The 19,756-nt window shown below is 40.0% G+C and overlaps 2 protein-coding genes across 7 annotated transcripts; one reads left to right on the plus strand and one right to left on the minus strand.

Annotated features, from left to right (window-relative positions):
* Nucleotides 1-90: 90 nt before the first annotated feature.
* Nucleotides 91-6,906, minus strand: LOC110990428 (uncharacterized). 2 transcript variants are annotated; one of them, XM_022255429.2, is made up of 5 exons: nucleotides 6,443-6,906; nucleotides 5,263-5,409; nucleotides 4,540-5,145; nucleotides 3,801-4,173; nucleotides 91-3,434 (listed from the first exon to the last, which is right to left on the minus strand). In XM_022255429.2, the coding sequence occupies exons 1-5, from the start codon at nucleotides 6,509-6,511 to the stop codon at nucleotides 3,331-3,333; spliced, it is 1,299 nt and encodes a 432-aa protein (XP_022111121.2). In that variant the 5' UTR covers nucleotides 6,512-6,906; the 3' UTR covers nucleotides 91-3,330. The 2 variants fall into 2 exon arrangements, with proteins under 2 accessions (XP_022111121.2, XP_087002672.1); XM_087146546.1 differs by lacking the exon at nucleotides 6,443-6,906 and adding an exon at nucleotides 5,893-6,274.
* A 169-nt stretch (nucleotides 6,907-7,075) lies between these two features.
* On the plus strand, nucleotides 7,076-19,481 carry kdm1a (lysine demethylase 1A). 5 transcript variants are annotated; one of them, XM_022255425.2, is made up of 13 exons: nucleotides 7,076-7,506; nucleotides 8,272-8,416; nucleotides 8,565-8,707; nucleotides 9,083-9,161; nucleotides 10,033-10,418; nucleotides 11,382-11,524; nucleotides 12,109-12,199; nucleotides 13,225-13,359; nucleotides 14,409-14,482; nucleotides 14,629-14,873; nucleotides 15,192-15,379; nucleotides 16,140-16,382; nucleotides 17,152-19,481. In XM_022255425.2, the coding sequence occupies exons 1-13, from the start codon at nucleotides 7,216-7,218 to the stop codon at nucleotides 17,479-17,481; spliced, it is 2,493 nt and encodes an 830-aa protein (XP_022111117.1). In that variant the 5' UTR covers nucleotides 7,076-7,215; the 3' UTR covers nucleotides 17,482-19,481. The 5 variants fall into 5 exon arrangements, with proteins under 5 accessions (XP_022111117.1, XP_022111119.1, XP_087002666.1 ...); XM_022255427.2 differs by having other exon boundaries at nucleotides 10,033-10,409; XM_087146540.1 differs by having other exon boundaries at nucleotides 8,568-8,707.
* Nucleotides 19,482-19,756: the final 275 nt, after the last annotated feature.

Genomic DNA, 19,756 nt, shown 5'->3' on the forward strand with positions numbered 1-19,756 from the left:
AGGTTGCTTTGTACATGTAATTTGATACCAAACTCCTGTATGGGTGTACATGTATACATACCGGTATCTTTAATAAAAAATACTGCTCCCTTCAGGGTTTCACTGATCAAGTTTATTGCTAAATATCAGCAATATGCATGGCAACTGAAAGGTACAAAATATTTTGGTTAAAATACGGATTGCACAAACTTTTTTATTTACAGGCATGTGATTAACATAATTAGATATCTCTACTTTGTGTAGGGAGAGACTTGGTGAAAACAGCATGCCAATTATATGAACCCCAAGGAAATTGTTTATGAGGCAAAACTCATTAGCCCCATGCACTCCACATTACTGAATTCACAAAACAACTTCAATTTGTGCCATCCTATGAACCCCAACCCTATGGTAGCTTCCTGCAGAGCCTTCTGAATTGTTCTCTTTTCTCTAAGCACTGTTCATGTACATTTGTACCATGTCAGCAAGGAAAGTGAGAAATACATATAGTTGCTGTACTTTTTCGTGTGGTAAATCTGTCATGTTAGATCCTCTTAAAGCACTGTAGTCGAATTTAAAGCAAAGGGAGGCAGTGGCCTGGCAATTGGTTTATTGGTTTGGGGGGGAGGAGTTGACAAGTGGAAGAAAGCACCATCCCCTGGCATGCTTGGGATACCATTTAGTGACACGTTCACTGTACATTCCTCGAGTCCAGAGCAATATTGCTGTGTTAGGCAAAAGCATATATGTTGGGTATGAGGGGTCAGATAAGTCTGGCGCCTCATAATTCTGAAAATTCAGACTTTTGAGGCGTCGGACCTACGAGGCGTCAGACTTACGATACGCACCCGGGTATGCCACTGCTGTGAGTGTAATACATTACTGTACATGAATTGGAAATTTCTGTACAAGGCTAACTCCAGAAATTAGGGGTCCAAAAGTGTGACATTTTTGTGTCCCTGTTACACCTGACCTTTGTTATTTGACATGGAAATATCACCCGAATTAATTTCAAACTATTACTATTTGTTCCGCAAGTAATTTGCATCAATTCATCACTCTTGGAAATTAGAAAATGTGTTCGGAACTTACAAAATCATACATGTACATGTATGTCAGATGTGACAAGGACACAAAAAAGGACCCTTAATTTCTGGAATTACCCATAACACACACCAAAGTGATAAAAACATGGAAAACAAAAAAGACACACGTGAAAGGCACAGTAATATTACATTCTTTGTTGCAAATACATTCAATATAATGTCATGTCAAAACCCTCTTAAATAAGTCAAATTCAATGAATACATTTTTAAAACGAGTTGAACATGAGGTTGAGTTGCAAATACAAATCCCAGAACTGTTTTGTCTTGGTACATTAACCTTCTTTGAGATTAAACCTGTCAGTAGACATTTTGCTTTGACAGATTTATTTTCTGTGTATGGTACATGCACACAGTTTTACAATGCAATGTAGTTGCTGGTGCATAGTTGAAAATGTTGACCTGATTGTTCATGTTTGGTCTTTTTCTACATCTAAGTGCCAGATTAAGTCACAGTAATTTTCACATCTTCTAATTTGATAAAGTTGTAAATTCATTGGATGTAAAAGGGATATTAAAGACCAACTCCAACGATGCTAACCTTTCTCATATTGAATCCTATTCGGAAGAACTAAGTCTAATAAAAGTGGCACATATCAATATCTCCCTTGCAATACACATTTTGTGACAAAAAACACAGTTTTTGTACCCATTGTTCCTGCGAGTCCAGTCCGGTATTGTAAATATGGACATGCCGTTACGACTCATTAGCATCTTATGAATATTGATTTCTTTGACATATTACCGTGGAGAGATACCACAGTACATGCGCTATAGGCATGCATAGCCGCGAACAACAGCGCGAACTCGAAGAATGCTCTCATTCTTCAGAAGCTGGAAGAATTTCAATCCCAGTTCTTTCACAGAATTTTTAGTACATCCACTGAGACACATGATTTTGGCATTATTGTAAGTCACAGTGCGGCACAGGAGACCCGGCACACAGATCGATCCCTGTTACGCAGTGCACACACGTACTGTTGTTCCATTTTCATGTTCATGTACGTTCGTAGCAGAACCAGTCATGCCATGGATACCAGTTTCAATGTTTTCCCCGGTATTACATCATACAAATTTTGTTTCTCAATAGCACTGCCAGTGGTCAGATTGTGGAAATTTTTCATAAAACTCAAAGACATCGTTCAAAATTTTGGCACAATTACAAAAAATACCGAAGCAATACAGACATGATTTGGTAATGAATATAGGATTTATTACTCACTAAACACAATAATAGTTTTTTTTCAAAACATATGAAATCATTTGAGTTGGTCTTTAATGTCCCCTTTGTAGTAAATATGGCAAGGTGGGCATAATAAAAAGCATTCTTGTATTCTTACAAATGGGTCATTAGAGAGACATTTTGTGGATTTTTTTTTACCTTAGGGAGACATTGGTCATTACGGAGACATTTCAATGTCACCCTAATGCCCCAGCTACCAGAAGGAGGCCAAATTTTGTCCAAATTTTGAGAGATGATAGATTAGGGTCTAAATTGAAAACATACAAAGTTTGGTTCACAACAGATTAGGGAATATTTAATTATGGGACAGTAAAGTTTGTGCACATTCTTATGGGAATATCTCCCAAGAGACCCATTTTCAGTAATAAATAATCTTACATGTATTTTTGAATGAATAAATTAATGACCTGAGTGTGACAGTGAACCAGGCTAAACTTTTCACCCTTTTCAGATCTTTGATAACAAGAATCCGTCTGATCATTGTGATGTGTAAATTGAGTTGGAGGAAACAACTTTAGGAATGGCAAGAAAAATTGCTGATCTGCTAATCCATAGTTTCAGATTGTTAGTTGGCAAGTTACAGTGGAAGGCTTTCGATACTTTTCTTCTCTTTAAAAGTGGAAAAACTAATGCTACAATAGAATTGCATTTTTGATGATTTGACATTTCAGACTTCCTAGAGTTAACAAGACAGTATTAAATGGTTTTTAGTTAGCTTTTTAACTTTCTCATAACTTTTCTAGGATTGCTAACAATACTCCCATGATCTCATATACATCAGTGTTTCTGTTCAATCTCAATAGTTTACATGACTCCATGATTATTCCTAGATTTCCATGGGTTTGCCAGCATTTCCGAGAAACAAGAACTACTGTATTGCATATCATGTATGTGCTACAACTCAACCCACACAATGGTGGCGATCACAACTTTCCTGAATTCCGCAGAGAGTTAAGGTTAATGTTGTTACCTTCAAGTAGAAATTCTGAGTGTCTGCCAGCTTTGTCAAAGTGGTGCGTTCTTCAGCTCAATGTGTTTGTGGGGTGCCGGGAGCAAGGTACCAGTTCCAATGATGTAATGCTCCTTGTTGACAATGTAAACCTCCTCCCCTGAACAAGGAAAACAAGGAAATGACTTGGAAGTGCTTTGCCCATTGATGCGATACATGAATTCTCGGTACATTTTCACTGACAGTGACATAAAATTACTCTTATTTATCTAACCAACTAGATAATGATGTTTGATTCAAATGTGATGAGAATGGAAAGTAAGTAGGGATTATGGCTCTAGTAGGGACAGGGACAATGACAGGGACAACATAATGCCTGCGTCTTGGAGGATGAAAAATGCTGCCATTGTTTTTTTGTGCAGTGGGAGCAAACACATTGAGGACGAGAAATTGTTTTAAGAATTACAACACTGTTTCCTTATTCATGGCACATTTTTATTACATGTATGTGTTCGTGTACATGTACCTGCATGTATGATCTCTCCGTCTCTTCTGTCCAAGTCTACTTTTCCTGCCTTTTCTTCTTCTGTGTGATCACCCCCTCTTGCTTCCAGACACTCCCTGTCTCCCGCCTCCTCCTTTGTATTGGTACCCTGCCCCGGCTGCTTTCGCTGGCCATTAGAGGCATCATTGACCTCCTCTGCAGCATCGTTGGGCACGTTGTCACTGGTAACTGACGTTGGGGTTGTGGGGTTCACATAGTCTGCCATGGCCTGAATCTTCTGGATCTCGGAGAAGTACTGGACTGCCACTGGGGTACCGGTGATGTAGGTGCCACCGTCAGAGGGAATTACACTGGCTACAACACACTCACAGCCGAGACTTTCCAGTTGATGGACCTTTCAGAGATTCCAGAACAGCAAATTATGAGAAGGTAACAAATATTTTGAAAAGAGTCAAAACAAAAACACAATGAAAATAACTGCACTTTAAGACCTTCATATTATCTTCATTTGCTAGAGCAAGTAATCTTCTTTTCTGGAAGAAAAATACTGTCAAAACAGATCTATAAAAGTGTACCATAATTAGTGCCACACAAATAACAGTGAAGAATGATACACATGATTGGTAATTATGAACACACTACAACTCAAGCGAATTTCACTGCAAACATTTAGTGACATATAAGTTACTTTGCTTTCCTATTTATGGTACTTCAAGTATGAGTCATCTTCAGCTACTGATACACGGAACCAAACACATACAGATTGCTGAATTTGTTGCATTATTTTCTGAATCTGCTGTTGTCTCCACTCGCCTTCTTCAACCTCTTGATTTAGTGTGGACCCTTGATTGATCACTAGTGGAATTGTCTCGTCCGGAAATCTGTCGACGCCTGTCGTGTTCAGGCCTGCGACGTGTAACTGTTGTGGGTGGGATGTGGACTGTAGTGCTGTGCTGGCAACCAGACAACTGCTTTTATCAGCGTCCAATTCCTGTTTTGCAGGGGTTGTCAGAAACATAGCCTGGGCGGTGCTGGTCCCAGGCTGCCCAATGCCAACTGGCCCCAAGCTTGGCTGGTTGACATTCGGATCTCGGGGGGCCAAGGGGGCATTCCTCACAGTACCAGGAGGAAGAGCATTGTGCAAACCAGGGCCGATGGCTCTGGGTGCGGCACCCATCTGGTTGGGCTGCTGTCCCCCATCCGGTGGGTGGCAGATGAGATTCTGCGGTCCTCCAAAGGCACTGGTTGTCGAAAGGTAACGGCGTTTGTTCTCGACTGACTGGTCATGCTGTAGCACAATGCCGGGCATGGGATTCCTCTGAGCACTTTCCATCCGGCGTTTACGACGCATGTTCCCAATCCAGTTCTAAAATAAATATAAGCAATCAATCTCCTGGGCTTATGTAAGATGTGCAGCACAAAAAATGGAATGTGGTGGATTAGAGCGAAAAGTTCTATTATTACAAAGTTCAAAAATTGTTACCCTGACAATGTCAAAGTCCACCCCTGCCTCTTGAGCGCATGCAACTATCTTGTCCTGATAGGCCAAGCTCTGTCCATGCATGCCTTTCTCGTAATGCTTCATCAAGATCCGCTTCTGCTCTATGCTGAAGGAATAGCGCATAGGAACCTGTTTCAGTGTTGAAAGTGGAGAATGTAGAGTGTTAATTTGTGTATGTTTAATAATAGTGATTATGTTTGTGTAAAGCACAAAGGATTTAACTTAACAGCTAACCTCCTTTGATATGGAATGAGAATGGCTAAGTGTACATGTATACATATTATGTACACATACATGTATGCATCCTCTTCAAGAGAGTAATACCAGCATGACTTCATTCAGCTGCCTTTATCCCAGACCAACAAGGCTCATGTTATTATCTCTTTCAGAGGTGATAAAATGAGCCACTGTACATGTACATGTACTTCTAGCATATGGCAGCTACATGTACTCTCAAAATTCTGTCATACCGGGACATGCACATGTATCAACATACAATCGTACATGTACATTTATGCATCATTTATAACTTCATTTACATGTAAGCAAAAGAAAAAAGTAAGAACTAAATTAAAAATACTCTTCAAACTTCCTGTTACATTGCACATGTACATGATTATGTGTATTCCTGTGTAGTTGCAATTTTTGCATCCTAGTTCTGGGGGTCACTGGGGGTGGGGGAGCAGAAAAGGGTGTTAGTCCTTCCTCCATCTGTCCATAGTCATTCTAACATAAGGCTGACCTCAGACTCCAGAAAAAAAGAAAATTAATGCTACCCTTACATGTAAATCTAGACTAGGCCTAGCCTAGGCCCTAGTTGGGGAAAAAAGGAAAGAAAAATGTCAAAACATCACTGAACATGTGTCAAAGGAAACAACGACATAAAGGAAGATGTGGAAAAAAAGAAAAAGAAAAAAGTAAAAGTAAAGCACTGTAGTTTGTTTGAAAAACCCCAGTGAAAAATATGCTTTCATTCCCTAGCCCCCACCCCCCCCGCACTCTCGAATTTGTCGTCGGCCATGTGTCCGCTGCGCCGCGCCGCGACCGTGGTCACGTCAGTGGACATGATATAGGCCTATTATTCGCCGTGAAGCAAGTACACCGCACGAACACACAGAAGCCAATGTCTGAATGTGACGTATCGATACACTATTTTACTTACTTTTTGAGGCAATGGGTTAAAAGAGGCCCCCTCGCGATCAGTCCGACTGAAGTCCATAACTTCCCACATACACAACGATACCCGCCCCCGTGATACAACAAATTAAATCTCGCACGAAATCTCCCAAATCAACCTATCAAAGATGGTGGATCTAAATCTATTTATCTAATCAATCATTACTATTACCCACAATGCAAACTGATACATCTTTTTTGTAGTGCATTTTTACAGTCACTTGTGAAAAGATGCAAAACAAATTAGGGCAATGTTTTCTGCCACCTTCATTTCAACAGTTACCCCCTTTCCATCTCCGAATTAAAAGGAAATTATAAGTTTAAACTGGGCAGTGGTTCACAACAAAGTTGACGAACCTTGGACGCCTAATCGATAACTGGTAATCACAAACGCGTTCGGCTACAACATTGATCGGATGTTGGTCATTTCTAGGAAATCGTAATGAGGGGCTTCAGCTGGGAAAGCGAACACCCTTTCAGTCTTTTCTTATAAATTTTTCACGAGACCCAAGTTTCTATCCCATGTACAGTCGTTTCTGGGTCTGAATAAAACCGATATTGACAAATGTAATCGATATGCAATAGCGGCCAATACTATACCATATGTGTCACAAGCATTCGATTCGGAGGACATTGGTTTTGCGTGCAGGTCGTTGTTTCTTTGTCCTGCGAAATTTCAATGATGAGAGATAGATCGACAACCCTGCTTACATCCTAATTTGTAACGGAGAAACATAAAAATACGCTGTCTTGGAATCCATGGAGCGAAAGGAAAAAGAAAAAGACAACGGTGGAAGCGGGGATGAGGCAAAAAAGAGGATCAGTCCACAGTCGTCGGACGCCGGGAGTTCGGCTTCAGGGAGCAGCGGGTCAGCACTGAGTGCTGCACCGGCAGCCAACGGGGCTGGGGGCGGCTCGGGCGGTCATAGCCACTCCATCTCGCACGGAATGCACAGCCATAGTCAGGGATCGGGATCCCAAAAAACCTTCAAAATAGCCCCAGGATTGCAAGATGCTCCCCGAAGACAGAGTAAGCGGAAAAGAGCAAAGGTAAGACAATCAAGTTCACAGAGGATGTGCACTAAGCACACAAACAAAGCGGACATGCTAGTCGTAGTAGGCCCCCTACATGTAGTTACGTGTAGTACGCACATACATGTACATGTACAGGCGCAGACTGTACATGTACATCATGTACAGTAGGCGTACATGTACATCGTAGTCTGCATTCGTTCCTCCATTATTAGTGGATTGGCCCATTATCTCCACTATCTATTGCCTAGATATTGATTCATTGCTGATTAAAAATAGTTTATACCGTTGCTTTTGTTTGTAGTGATTATTTTTTATTTTAATTCATTTTGATTAAAAACTAAATTGTTTCAAATATGAATTATATAATATTTATTTGAGTTTGCAGTGTGGACATGGGGATTTATTTTCACGTCTGTAAACTGCCACATATACATGTACATGTGCATCTTAATATTAATCATTTGAATGAACTTTCAACTTTCATCAACATGTGTTTTGTGTGGGTACATGTATTTCTGTGAGGTAGTGGGACATTGTGTTAGTTGCAGTGAGGCACATAGCATTTCTCCTTTATTTTGGGAATTGAAAGTTGGAAGGGGCGATTTACTTATGTAAATAAATGAAAGTACTGTATTAATGATGGGATCACCTGCTGGCAAATACATGTACCATGGTTCTACAAAGAAAGTAGTTCTAAACAACCAGACTTGTGATGAAACCCTAATTTCACTGTGTGTGTACATGTAATAATCTATGTTTACGCTTCTCTCTGTTCATCAGGTTGAGTATCGGGAGATGGATGAGAAATTGGCTAATCTTTCGGAAGATGAGTACTTCTCTGAGGAAGAGAGGCAACTCAAGAAGGAGAAGGTCTCTAAAACAGCAGAGGATGAGCCTGAAGAGAGTGACTTGGAAGAGCCTAAAGGTACAAAACACTTATTGCAGCAAAGGATTTCTGAAGTCCAAAAGGCAAAGTCAAGTCTTTCATTCCCCTCTCTAAATGGCATAATGAATTTTTTTTTTTTCAACTGAGGAAAATAAATGTATAAGAACTTATTTGAAACTGCTTTGAGCATATGTAGGTCTTGAAGGAGCAGCCTTTTCCGCTCGCCTTCCTAGCGATAAGATGACAGCTCAAGAGGCGGCCTGTTTTCCTGATATCATCCAGAGTCCAGCACAGACTCAAAAATTGTTCTTGTACATCCGTAACCGACTGGTAAGCAACGTGATATGCCCCCTGTAAACCTACTATTTTAAACTTTGTTTTTCCATCAAAGACTTGTGGTGATAACTCTCTCCCCACAAGATTGGACATAGTCATGCATAAATGTATGTACATGTACAGATGATTGGTTTGAAAAAATTCCACACATGGACATCAGTCATATTCCCTTCAGTGACATGCATCTACATGTATCAGCCATGTGTTAGAAAGTGATGACATGCTGTCAAAACCAAGTCTAGCAGGAAAAGTGAGGAAACATTTGGAAAACACTTTGAACTTTTCAGACTAGTTTCAAAGGGTTTGTGCACAGGGTTTCCAGTGATGTTCAGGTAAACTTGAGTTTTCCTCGTTTTTTCCTTTTTTAAGCTCCAACTGTGGTTTGAGAATCCCAAGGTCCAGCTGATATTTGAGAATGCGCTGCCACAGATAGAAGCCCCATACAATAGTGAGTTTTCTTTCGATGCTGTTTTCTTGAGTCCATCCTTCCTGATTGGTTCTTCAGCCTTGTTTTGCTATTGTCCTTAGAATAGAGAAGCTGTGTGTTACTTTCTGATGTAGGCTTGGTTCAAAGGTAAGTACATGTATTTGTCAGTCATTGAAAAGGAAATATTTGTTTTTGTAGGTTTTGATAAGTTTCAAGTTTCCTCAACTCTGTCAAGGTTTAAAGGGGATCAGAGATGACATAGTTGCTGTTTAAGGCTGAATCGATTCTAATTATTGAATACTGGAATATTCCACCTTCCATTTGATCAAATATTTGAATGTTCCAGTGCGCCAAATTGTCCAAACTACTACTTTTACAGAGGGTAAAAAGACAGAAACTTGGAGAAGAATGTTTGGCATTTTTGTTAAGCGCACACATGTGACACTTTAGGTTTATTTGTAGCATTTTCATTGCAAAATATGTTTTAGAAGGCAATTTTTAAACCAAATTATCGACTTTGTTTTCATTTTGTTTCACTGATTTTCATTTCAGATTTTTCAATTTTAAAATCATCCATTGATCAGTAATTAATCAAATTTCTGCATATTAAAATAATTGGCATAATCTCCAAGCTGTTCTCCATGCATTTCGTTCCGACTTGCAGAAATTCCTTTGTTCCAGAAATACATGTAAAAGATGGACCTTTTCTTACGTGATAGTGTTTATGAATCATGAAGACCGGATACTGAATTATTTCTTGGAAGTGAATGTACCACAACATTATCTCATTGTGTTTTGTTTGTATGTGTACATGTACATACATGTACATATATATGTGTTCATCATTGTTTTAGAAGCTTTTGCACTTGTGTACATGCATGCATACATTTAGGTGATGTCCAACTTGTGATGCGAGTCCATGCATACCTGGAACGCCACGGCCTAATCAACTTTGGCATCTACAAGCGTCTGAAGCCTGTCCCAACCAAGGCCATGGGCAAGGTGCTGGTGGTGGGAGCTGGCATTTCAGGTCTGGCTGCAGCCTCCCAGCTCCAGTCCTTTGGCATGGACGTGACCCTTCTGGAGTCCCGGGACCGGGTGGGGGGCCGGGTCACCACCTATCGCAAGAACAACTACGTGGCGGACCTTGGCGCCATGGTTGTGACTGGGCTGGGGGGCAACCCCATGACCATCATCAGCAAGCAGGTCAACATGGAATTGACCAAAATTAAGCAGAAGTGTCCCCTGTTTGAGAGTGGAGGTCAAACGGTATGGACGGCAAGTATTGATTTTCCCTATGTGTGTTCGGGGGAGATCCCGCGAGCCTAACCGTCACTGTGTTCTACTAATGGTACAGTTCTTTCTTTTTAACCTTACGGAAGTGTAGGGGAAGGGTTCAGTTACATGCAATTAAGAAACAGTTTCTTATTTCACCCTGGGAGGAAGGTTCCCAAATGTACCATTTGAATAATCTTTGTTAGATCAATTGGATGCTAGAACAGCCAGTGGACAAAAGTGTCGTGTACAAAATGTCGCGACACATGCTCATTGTTTGCTCCTTGAAAACCCCACACTTCGAAAGACATTTCTTCCCATAGTAATGCTGGAGGCCTATATATCTGTGAGTTGCACAATAACAAATCTTCAAATCTCACTTGTGGCGTGACAAAGCTTGAAACTGGCTATTTTTAAGGATACAGACATATTGGGGAATGTAGTTTCTCATTATGTTCTTAGTTGTTTTTCAATTTCCTCTTTGTTTTGGGTTTTTTGTGCCTTTGTTGTTCGTGTTTTTTTTGTTTTATGTTTATTTCTGAGTTTCTTTTAGAACATAACCAGTACTTTTCCACTCTGTTTTGTAATATTTGAAGGTTGGTTCTAAGCTCACTTCCAAGCTTTGAATTCTTCCTTAATTTTGTTTCCCTCTATATTTCAGACTTTAAATTTTGCTTTTAAAAACTTTAAAGTTGCACAGTCAGTCCCCACATAGGATTCACACAGCGTCATTGTGTACTAATGTGATAACAGCTTTGAGTGGTGAAGGGTTGTTTAACATTCAGACTAATTGCATTGCACTTTAACTAATTGCACATTTTGTGAATTTTTTTCTAATAGAGGGTACAAAAAAGCTTTAAGTACACAGAAGGAAAAGGGTAGCATTACTTCAAATAATGGAAAATAATGAAATTGCGAAAGGGAAGGAAACGGCTAAAGGTTGGTCTATGCTTTTTCTGCACACAGATACCGAAGGACAAAGACGAGATGGTGGAAAGGGAATTCAACCGACTCCTGGAGGCCACCTCCTTCATGTCTCATCAGCTGGACTTCAACTTCATCCACGGGAAGCCAGTGTCACTCGGCCAAGCACTGGAGCTTGTCATCAAGTAAGTTTTCACATAAAAGGGGCTTCCAAAGAATGAACTGGGATTTGATGGTGCGTGTACATGTACATACAGGAGGATGACATTATTGACGGTTTGGTATTATTAGAGAGGCCTTAGACAATTTGGCATAGAGATTATCAAATAGGCTTTAGTTCCAACCTACTGTGTTAGCGGCTGTAGAAATTCTATTGGTTTGCAGAATGTCTGCTGATAAGACTTAAATACATGAGCACAGGGCAGTTTTAACTGGACACTGCATCAGTATTTCTCATCATCTTCTTCACACATACATGTGCAGTACGTGTATCTGTCATAATGAGCATCAGATTGCCTATTTGAAAACTTTGCTTCATGTTTAGGCATTCACTGTGTTAAGGGGACAGTTTTTTTAATAGGCAAATTTGGACTGAGTTGTAAGAACATTTCTGTGTCCCCATAGTGTTTTGGTCCCAACAAAATAGGCAAACTATCGAGTGTGTGTACCAACAACTACAGAACAAGAAAGGTTGCTCATGCTTACATGTATTTTTCTCAGTCTTCTGGTATACATGTAGTACACACGTACATGTATCTCATCATTTCAGACTCCAAGAAAAACAAGTGAAAGAGAAGAAGAGCGATTACCTGAGGACGATCATCAGCCTACAGGAGCAAACCAAGGAAAACCAGGCCAAGGTTGGGTCTTCAGATGCCTTTATCCACTGTTCCCCTCTCCAATATTTCGTGCCTTTTTTCAAGTGCCTAATCATAAACTGGTCCTTTGTTTCAATTTATGTATTTGATACTGTCACAAAAATAGAGCAAGGTGGTTTACAGTGTGCTTATATATTTTTTATAATATTTGAACTGAAGCAAATTTATTAGTTCAAAAGGAAATGTACATGTGTGAAATGAAGTCTCTCACAGAAAGAGGCAGGGGTCATATTTATCAAGCTATGCTTCATAGAGTTTCAGACCTGTGTTACTACGAGAAAAAACAAATCAGAAATATTTCCTCTTGCCAGATTTTAGCCGCTTCGCGCCGGGGGACCGGTATTGGGTACATTATGTTTGTACATGTATGCATAGCCAGGGAGCACGAAATCAGACAAAGGGGCCGGGTCTTGTAACAAAAGACCGAGCTGCTTGGACTTGAATATCATTTTTTCAGTAGTCAATAGTGGAGGTAATCCGTCCTTTTTTTGAAACACTATACCACCATTTCAAACAATTTCTGCAAACCAGGGACGGACGCTCTCTAGCACTGCAGTGCTGAGCAACACAATACCGTTGCATGCTAATCTAAAAAAGACGCCAGCAGCGAAATGCTTTAGTTTCGAGAACAAAAGAAAATTATGCAACACTGCTCAATCTGAGCTCTCTTCATGAGGCAGCAGGCCTAGCTGAAATACACGTACACGGGCATCAATAGATGTTGCCTTTCAGATTAGAGTAGCCACCAGACAGTCATTTGTGCAGGTGTAAATGTCCAGTAAATGAAGTAATGAACTTTTGAAGAATTTTGAAACAGAAAATCTTGAAAAACACCCATATTTGTGTACTGCCATTTTAATTGAACCCGGAGCAAAGTGGTTAATTGTTCAATTACGCGAATGTATCTATTTTTCACATTAAGACAGAAACAGTTTGTTCCAACACGTGCAGTGCACTATTTTGTTAAAGAGCTTACTGCTTTTTTATGTTGTTTTTTCTTTAAACAGCTGTTGGTACTTCAAGACAAGATCAAGGAACTACACAAGCAGTACAAGGAGGTGTCAGAGAGCAAGGCACAGCGAGACATCACCACAGAGTTCCTGGTTCGCAGCAAGATGAGGGACTTGAATGCTGCCCTCAAGGTAAAAACTTCCTGAGCCACACAGAGTGTGAGTGGGCTCCATCAGAAGCTATTTGTCAATGGCTGTGGTCTTATCTGGTTTACTGAAGTTGTTCACAATTACAGCGTAGATTATGGCATATTTTTGAGGATTGCCTGAAACTTGAAAACAGAAATTATCACTTCTTATAAAGAACATGTAAATGTATTATGACTTTTTGAAACTGAGGTTATAGAGAATGCTATTTAGGCTGTCTACACATTGCAAGATTTGTATTGATTTAAGAAGGACCCTGGCTAAACACCCAGAGTGTTTATTCATACACTGTGAGACAGTAGGGCCTATAGATCTCTCATTGGATGCCATCTCTGTAGGAAAATTACAACTGTATATAACGCAAACGTGTGTGTGCGCACAGTTTGCAAAATGTTTGAAACTCGCATGCATGTTGATCGAAATATGTTTGAAATGCGGTGCAGCTGATGCATGTCACACAACTTTAAGTAAAAAGAAATACCAACACACATGGCAGTCTGAAGGAAATGTCGTCATTTGAGGGAGACCTACACTTTGTGCTGTTCATTTTATACAGGGGCACTGGTTACTATATGTATTGGTGGCTTGAAGTACATGTAGACATATAGCCATTAACTCAAACCATAATTTATAAGGCCAGAAACTCTCTCAAGCATCCATACATAGTTTCAGTGCTGCAGCAAGGCTGTTGTGGAATCTTTTCTCCAAGTGGCTATGACTTGGATAAACCATGCTTGACTATGGGCAATTGTTGCAACTGCAGGGCTAGCCAGTGCCTTCCACAGGCAAACATCTTATTGCCAGCCACAGCCACATGTATCATTCTAATGCAGTCTAAGCTCAACAGGTACATGTAGGTATCTCTCATTTCATTCATGTGGTGTATGATACATGTACATCCATATGCCTCTCCCAAAATGAAGATGAAAAACATCAGACTGAGAAAAGTATGGAACCGCAGATACATGTAGATTAATGATGATAAAATTAACAAGCTTATATGTTGCCAGTGTTTTTTTCTGTTTTTAACACAGGAGTACGACATCCTTGTTTACAACCAGAAAGATGTTGATGAAAAAATGCAGGAGTTGGATAATAACCCGCCAAGGTATGTATTATTTTGATTTATACATCTGATTTGAAAAGTACCCCTTGTACATATCAGTGTGGCTACCTGTCAACGGATTAATTTCTAGATTTCTGTTTTTGTCAAACGTGCAAATCTTGGGGTGTGTTTTTGGTTTTTTTTGGCAGTGATGTGTACCTCTCGTCGCGAGACCGGCAGATTCTGGACTGGCACTTTGCCAACCTGGAGTTTGCCAACGCCACGCCCCTGTCCACCCTTTCCCTCAAGCACTGGGACCAAGATGATGACTTTGAGTTCACCGGCAGCCACCTGACTGTCCGAAATGGCTACTCCTGCGTCCCAATAGCGTTGTCCGAGGGGCTTGACATCAAGCTGAATACGATCGTCCGACAGATCAAGACAAACAACACAGGTTAGTTTCATGTTGACATAAACGTGATTTGCTGTACAGAAAGGAATTGTAGTATTTATCCTAAATTTGACTTTTTTGAGTGCCTGTAGACGAAAGATGGAAAATGCCGAAGGATTTAGAAATAACTTGTTTTTGACATGTTATAACAAATTTGTGCCCTTTGTAAACAAAGGGTTTTAAAATTAAAAGATATGTTCCAGGTGGTCGTCTTGTTGTCCAAAATTTATCATTTATCTTTTATCTTTCTCATACAAATTATGAAGCCCCCTATTAAAAAGAGAACTAGCATCACAATAAAACTTTGGAACCTATTTTCAGGTGTAGAGGTCGTGACCCAGAGTGCCAAAGGGCAAGGTGGCACCTACACCTACAAGGCAGACGCGGTGGTGTGCACGCTACCCCTTGGGGTGCTGAAGCAGTCCCCACCGGTGGTACAGTTTGTGCCGCCGCTTCCTGAGTGGAAGACTAGTGCCATACATCGCATGGGCTATGGCAATCTCAACAAGGTGTATGGAATTATTTAAAACTGTAAAATGTCGCTCCGAAATTGTTGCTCAGTGATTACTCTCCTTTGCATTTGAATATTGAGTGCTAATGTTACGTGTGTGTGTGTGAGTTTGTTTCTGCATTCAATTGGGGACCCTGAACAATAGCGGACAATAAGGTCCCCGATTGACAGAGGGTCCCCAATTGACAACTGTGGTCTTCTAAAAAGTTAAAGTACAAACAAAAGAGAAACAATAGGGGGTCCCCCGTTGCAGGCAAATACACACTTACATGTGTGTGTGTATGTTTACAAAGTGACAGGTGATGCATGCACCCTTGCCTGTATATTTCAAAGGGTTTTGGTGCACTGTTTTTAAATCATGTAGTTTTGATTTTTTTTTATCTTTTTGGTTGTTCCTCAGAATGAAAGTATCAGGACAATGGTGATGATTTTAATTTGACGTTGAGTTTGGGGGCTAGTGTTACTCAGCTGCATTAAATGGGAGAGTTGTGATCTTACAAAATTCTGCTTATATTAAATGTTCTCAGATAGGACTCAATTTTTAGAGAGGGGTTACTGGATGAACAGGGTTTATATATCGGAATCGTTACACTATATAAATCGGCAAATTTCTGTTTTACCTTCACAATGTACAGATGCCCATGTATATAAAGCAAATTTGGTCACAAACCCTAAGTTATTTTGGTCAAACAGTCAAAGAATTTTTATAAGAATGACATTTTAGAGTCTAATTTCCCCCTTTCCTACCCCTTCCCCAGGTGGTCCTGTGCTTTGACAAGGCATTCTGGGATCCTTCCGTCAACCTGTTTGGCCATGTAGGCAGCACCACGGCCAGCCGCGGTGAGCTCTTCCTGTTCTGGAATCTGTACAAAGCACCAGTGCTCCTGGCTCTGGTAGCTGGGGAGGCCGCGCAGATCATGGAGAATGTCAGTGATGATGTCATCGTGGGGCGATGCCTGTCAGTACTGAAGGGAATCTTTGGACCTTCCACGGTTCCACAGGTATGCATGCCATTACTCTAAAACTGCTGTTTTATACAGATTGTACTGAATCACAAGATCAGCTTTAGAAACAGGAGCTGTCATCTCTTCATGAGCTTAAAATATGAACGTTTTTTCAATGAAAATGAGTAGGTTGCTTTCATTTTCATTAAAAAAGCCTCTCTTCTTTTAAAACTCTATTCTGAATTGCATTTCTGATATTTACAGTGATATCTGTAAGATATCACCGTGAAGGAGATTTTTTACAGTAATTTTCTCACGATCCCTTTCTATTTGCTTACTCGCTCTGAAGATTTGGATCAGTCGACAGACAGAGAATAGTAAATGCTGTGAAGGCCCAATATGCCACATAAAAACTTTCATAACATCTCAACTCTAGATTCTGTATATTGATTGGCTGAGAGCTTGTCACATGGCTACCAGTATCTTGCTTTTCACGGCCAAATTTTTCAACCAAATTTTTCAACAAATTTCTTGTTCACATAGATGCACCTTTTACATATGTTGATAAATTGATAAGTTATCAAGCAGAATCTTGAAGAGATGTGTTATACATTATAATTAAATGTTGACTATTTTATCTCATGGTGTAACCAAACCTCATCTCAGGAAAACAGAATGCTTCAGGGATCACCCTGGGAAGTTATTTTTACTGTATCACAAAAAGTAGTCAGGAACTTGGTTTGAAAACGTATCCATATCTACCCAACTAGGGGACATTTTCACTTGCTAGATATTACTTGTCTTTTTCTTGTCTTATGTTTCAAAGCCCAAGGAAGCAGTAGTGACTCGTTGGCGTGCAGACCCCTGGTCCCGGGGATCCTACTCCTACGTGGCAGCTGGCTCGTCAGGCAATGACTACGACTTAATGGCCACGCCCATTACACCCACCCCTGTGGTCCAGGGGGCCCCGCCCCAACCCAATAACATGCCCCGCCTCTTCTTTGCTGGCGAGCACACCATCCGGAACTACCCAGCCACTGTGCACGGTGCACTCTTGAGTGGGCTGCGGGAGGCAGGCCGGATTGCCGACCAGTTCCTTGGGTCACCCTATGCCCCACAGAGGCAGGTACCCCCCATGGCCCACCAGTCATCGTAGGCGGTTGCCATTTGGACTAAGTAACCCCTAAGTTTGTGAAAAAAAGAAGATTTTGGAAAGGTTAAGGAGCATTCTTCACCCTGAAAAAACTTTAGATTTTTGCACATTCTGATGGAAATTGGACATTATCATGTAATATATGCACAGATCGGTGTACGTGTATTATATATGGACCTTATGGGGACCAAAAATGTTATGAGAACAGAATTTTCACCCCACAATGCAGGTCAGACTTTCCTTAACAACATTATCCACTTAGCACAATGAAAGATGACCAACCAAAGTATGTACTTGTACCATGAGTAGGTCAGAAGAGAACACTGAATAAATCTGTCCAGGTAAGCATACATGTCGTATGCAAATTTTCCCATCGTTACCACCAGTGTCTTATTTTTTTGGATAGGTTTGTCACATTTTGCCCAGCTATAGGTTGTGGTATTCCTCTTTTACAGCAGAAAAATGAAATTATTCAAAAGGGATTGACATTTTGCTATAAATGGTAGATATAAATATAAGTATTATGCCAGAATTCATACTGACATGCAGCATCCTTAGTGATGGCTTTTATTTGCATCAGTGTTGTGATCGAATCCATCACTACTCTGTCTAAGTCATCCAGCCTTTAATTATCCAAGTTGCAAGTTATTCAAATGAACTGTGACAAAAGCACTCCATTGTCATTGGCCATCCACCGGTCTGTTGACCGGACTTCTCAAGGGATTTGTGAATGGACGTGGCAACACTGGAATCCATTTTTCTTTTGTTTTAACTTTCTATGTGGTTGTTTTAATGTATACATTTTTACATCATCTTTAGAGGTTCCAGACTATGACTATCTTGGCCATTGTAAACAACAGCAATAACTTATTTATTTTTCTTTTTGTCCTTGAGAGGGAGGTAGGGAACCATAATATTACATGTAGGCACTGAGTACTGGTTTCATGTACATAAACGTGTATGCTTTTGCTGGTATGTTGCCGGTATGTTGCACTGCAACATGTATGTGAAATTGTTTTCAAGCCAAGACATTGACCTACATGATAAAGCCTGGTAACAGCTGATTTATTGACAATATCCTAATATTTTGAGAATTCATTATTAAAACTGTCCAGAAAATGTAAATGTTGCTATTCAAATACCATTGGACTAGCTGATCAGGCAAATGCTAGAGAAGACAAATTTTAGGAAAAATCAACATTTATTTTGCTTTTGGAATTTCATATTGATTACTTCTGTGTGATATTGTAAAGTCTGGTTCTTGTATGCTAACGGCGTGTAAGACGTCAAGACACAGACAGCCATGGAAGAGACGCTGCGTGACATCATTGCACACAGTGTTAATGCAGGCAGTTGACAAAGTTTAATGCTGATCCAACTTTCAGTCTGCATTGATGTCTTTGTTAGTCATGATAAAGTGTTTCCATATGATTTTGTATCATTGGAAACTGGTCAGTGATACTGTGTATCAATATGGAAACCAGGCTTTAGACTTCATAGGAGTTCAGTGTTGGTCACACTACTTGGTCATTAACCTTACACATTTTGAGCGTTAGTGAAGACAGCTTTTTTATGACCAGGATCAAATTTGTTATACATATGTACATGTATATGATAAAAGCTGTTCTACAAATGATGATCTGCTCATTTGCTCATTATCATTCACGGGGAGATGTAATGTGTAATACAGAAAGCCTTTGGTTTCATGTAGGAAGCGTATTGTAAGCTTTGCGAGCTTTTTAAGAGTAAAGTAAAGCATACAGGTGTATCTGTTAAGTTTCACCTGATTTTGGTTCCACAAAAGTGATACTGTTAAGTTGGCAATATTGATCAAGACCTCTCTCCTTGTATATTCATTCTATCCTTTTTTTGTACATATCTAAACTCATGCAGACCTGGCAGTGGTTGTGTTTGTAGGGTTTTAATTTATTTTGGGTAGTCTGCCATTTGTTTTAGTTCATGTGTTGTCGTGTCTTTGGATTAAAGTACTTTAAGTTCTGCAATTTTGCTTTCTAACGCTATGCTTTTTGTATTGATTTATACCAAGTTGGTCTCATGGTTTTTGGTAAAATGCTTCTGGGAACTTTAAAAATGCAATTACCTTGCTCCAGCGTTGTAACAAGTCACTACCATTTCTGACTTGAGTCAAGTCATCGTAATGTAGTGACTGGAGTCAAGTCATTGTAATGTGAGTCGTATCAATTATGTTTTAGCTCAAGTCAATTCAAGTCACCGATTATGAAAAAAAAACAAATGAACTCAAAAGTGAAAGCCTTTT

Source organism: Acanthaster planci, linkage group LG15 (genome assembly GCF_054643075.1).
Source record: "Acanthaster planci isolate LZ-2023a linkage group LG15, COTS_SCS, whole genome shotgun sequence".
NCBI lineage: Eukaryota > Metazoa > Echinodermata > Asteroidea > Valvatida > Acanthasteridae > Acanthaster > Acanthaster planci.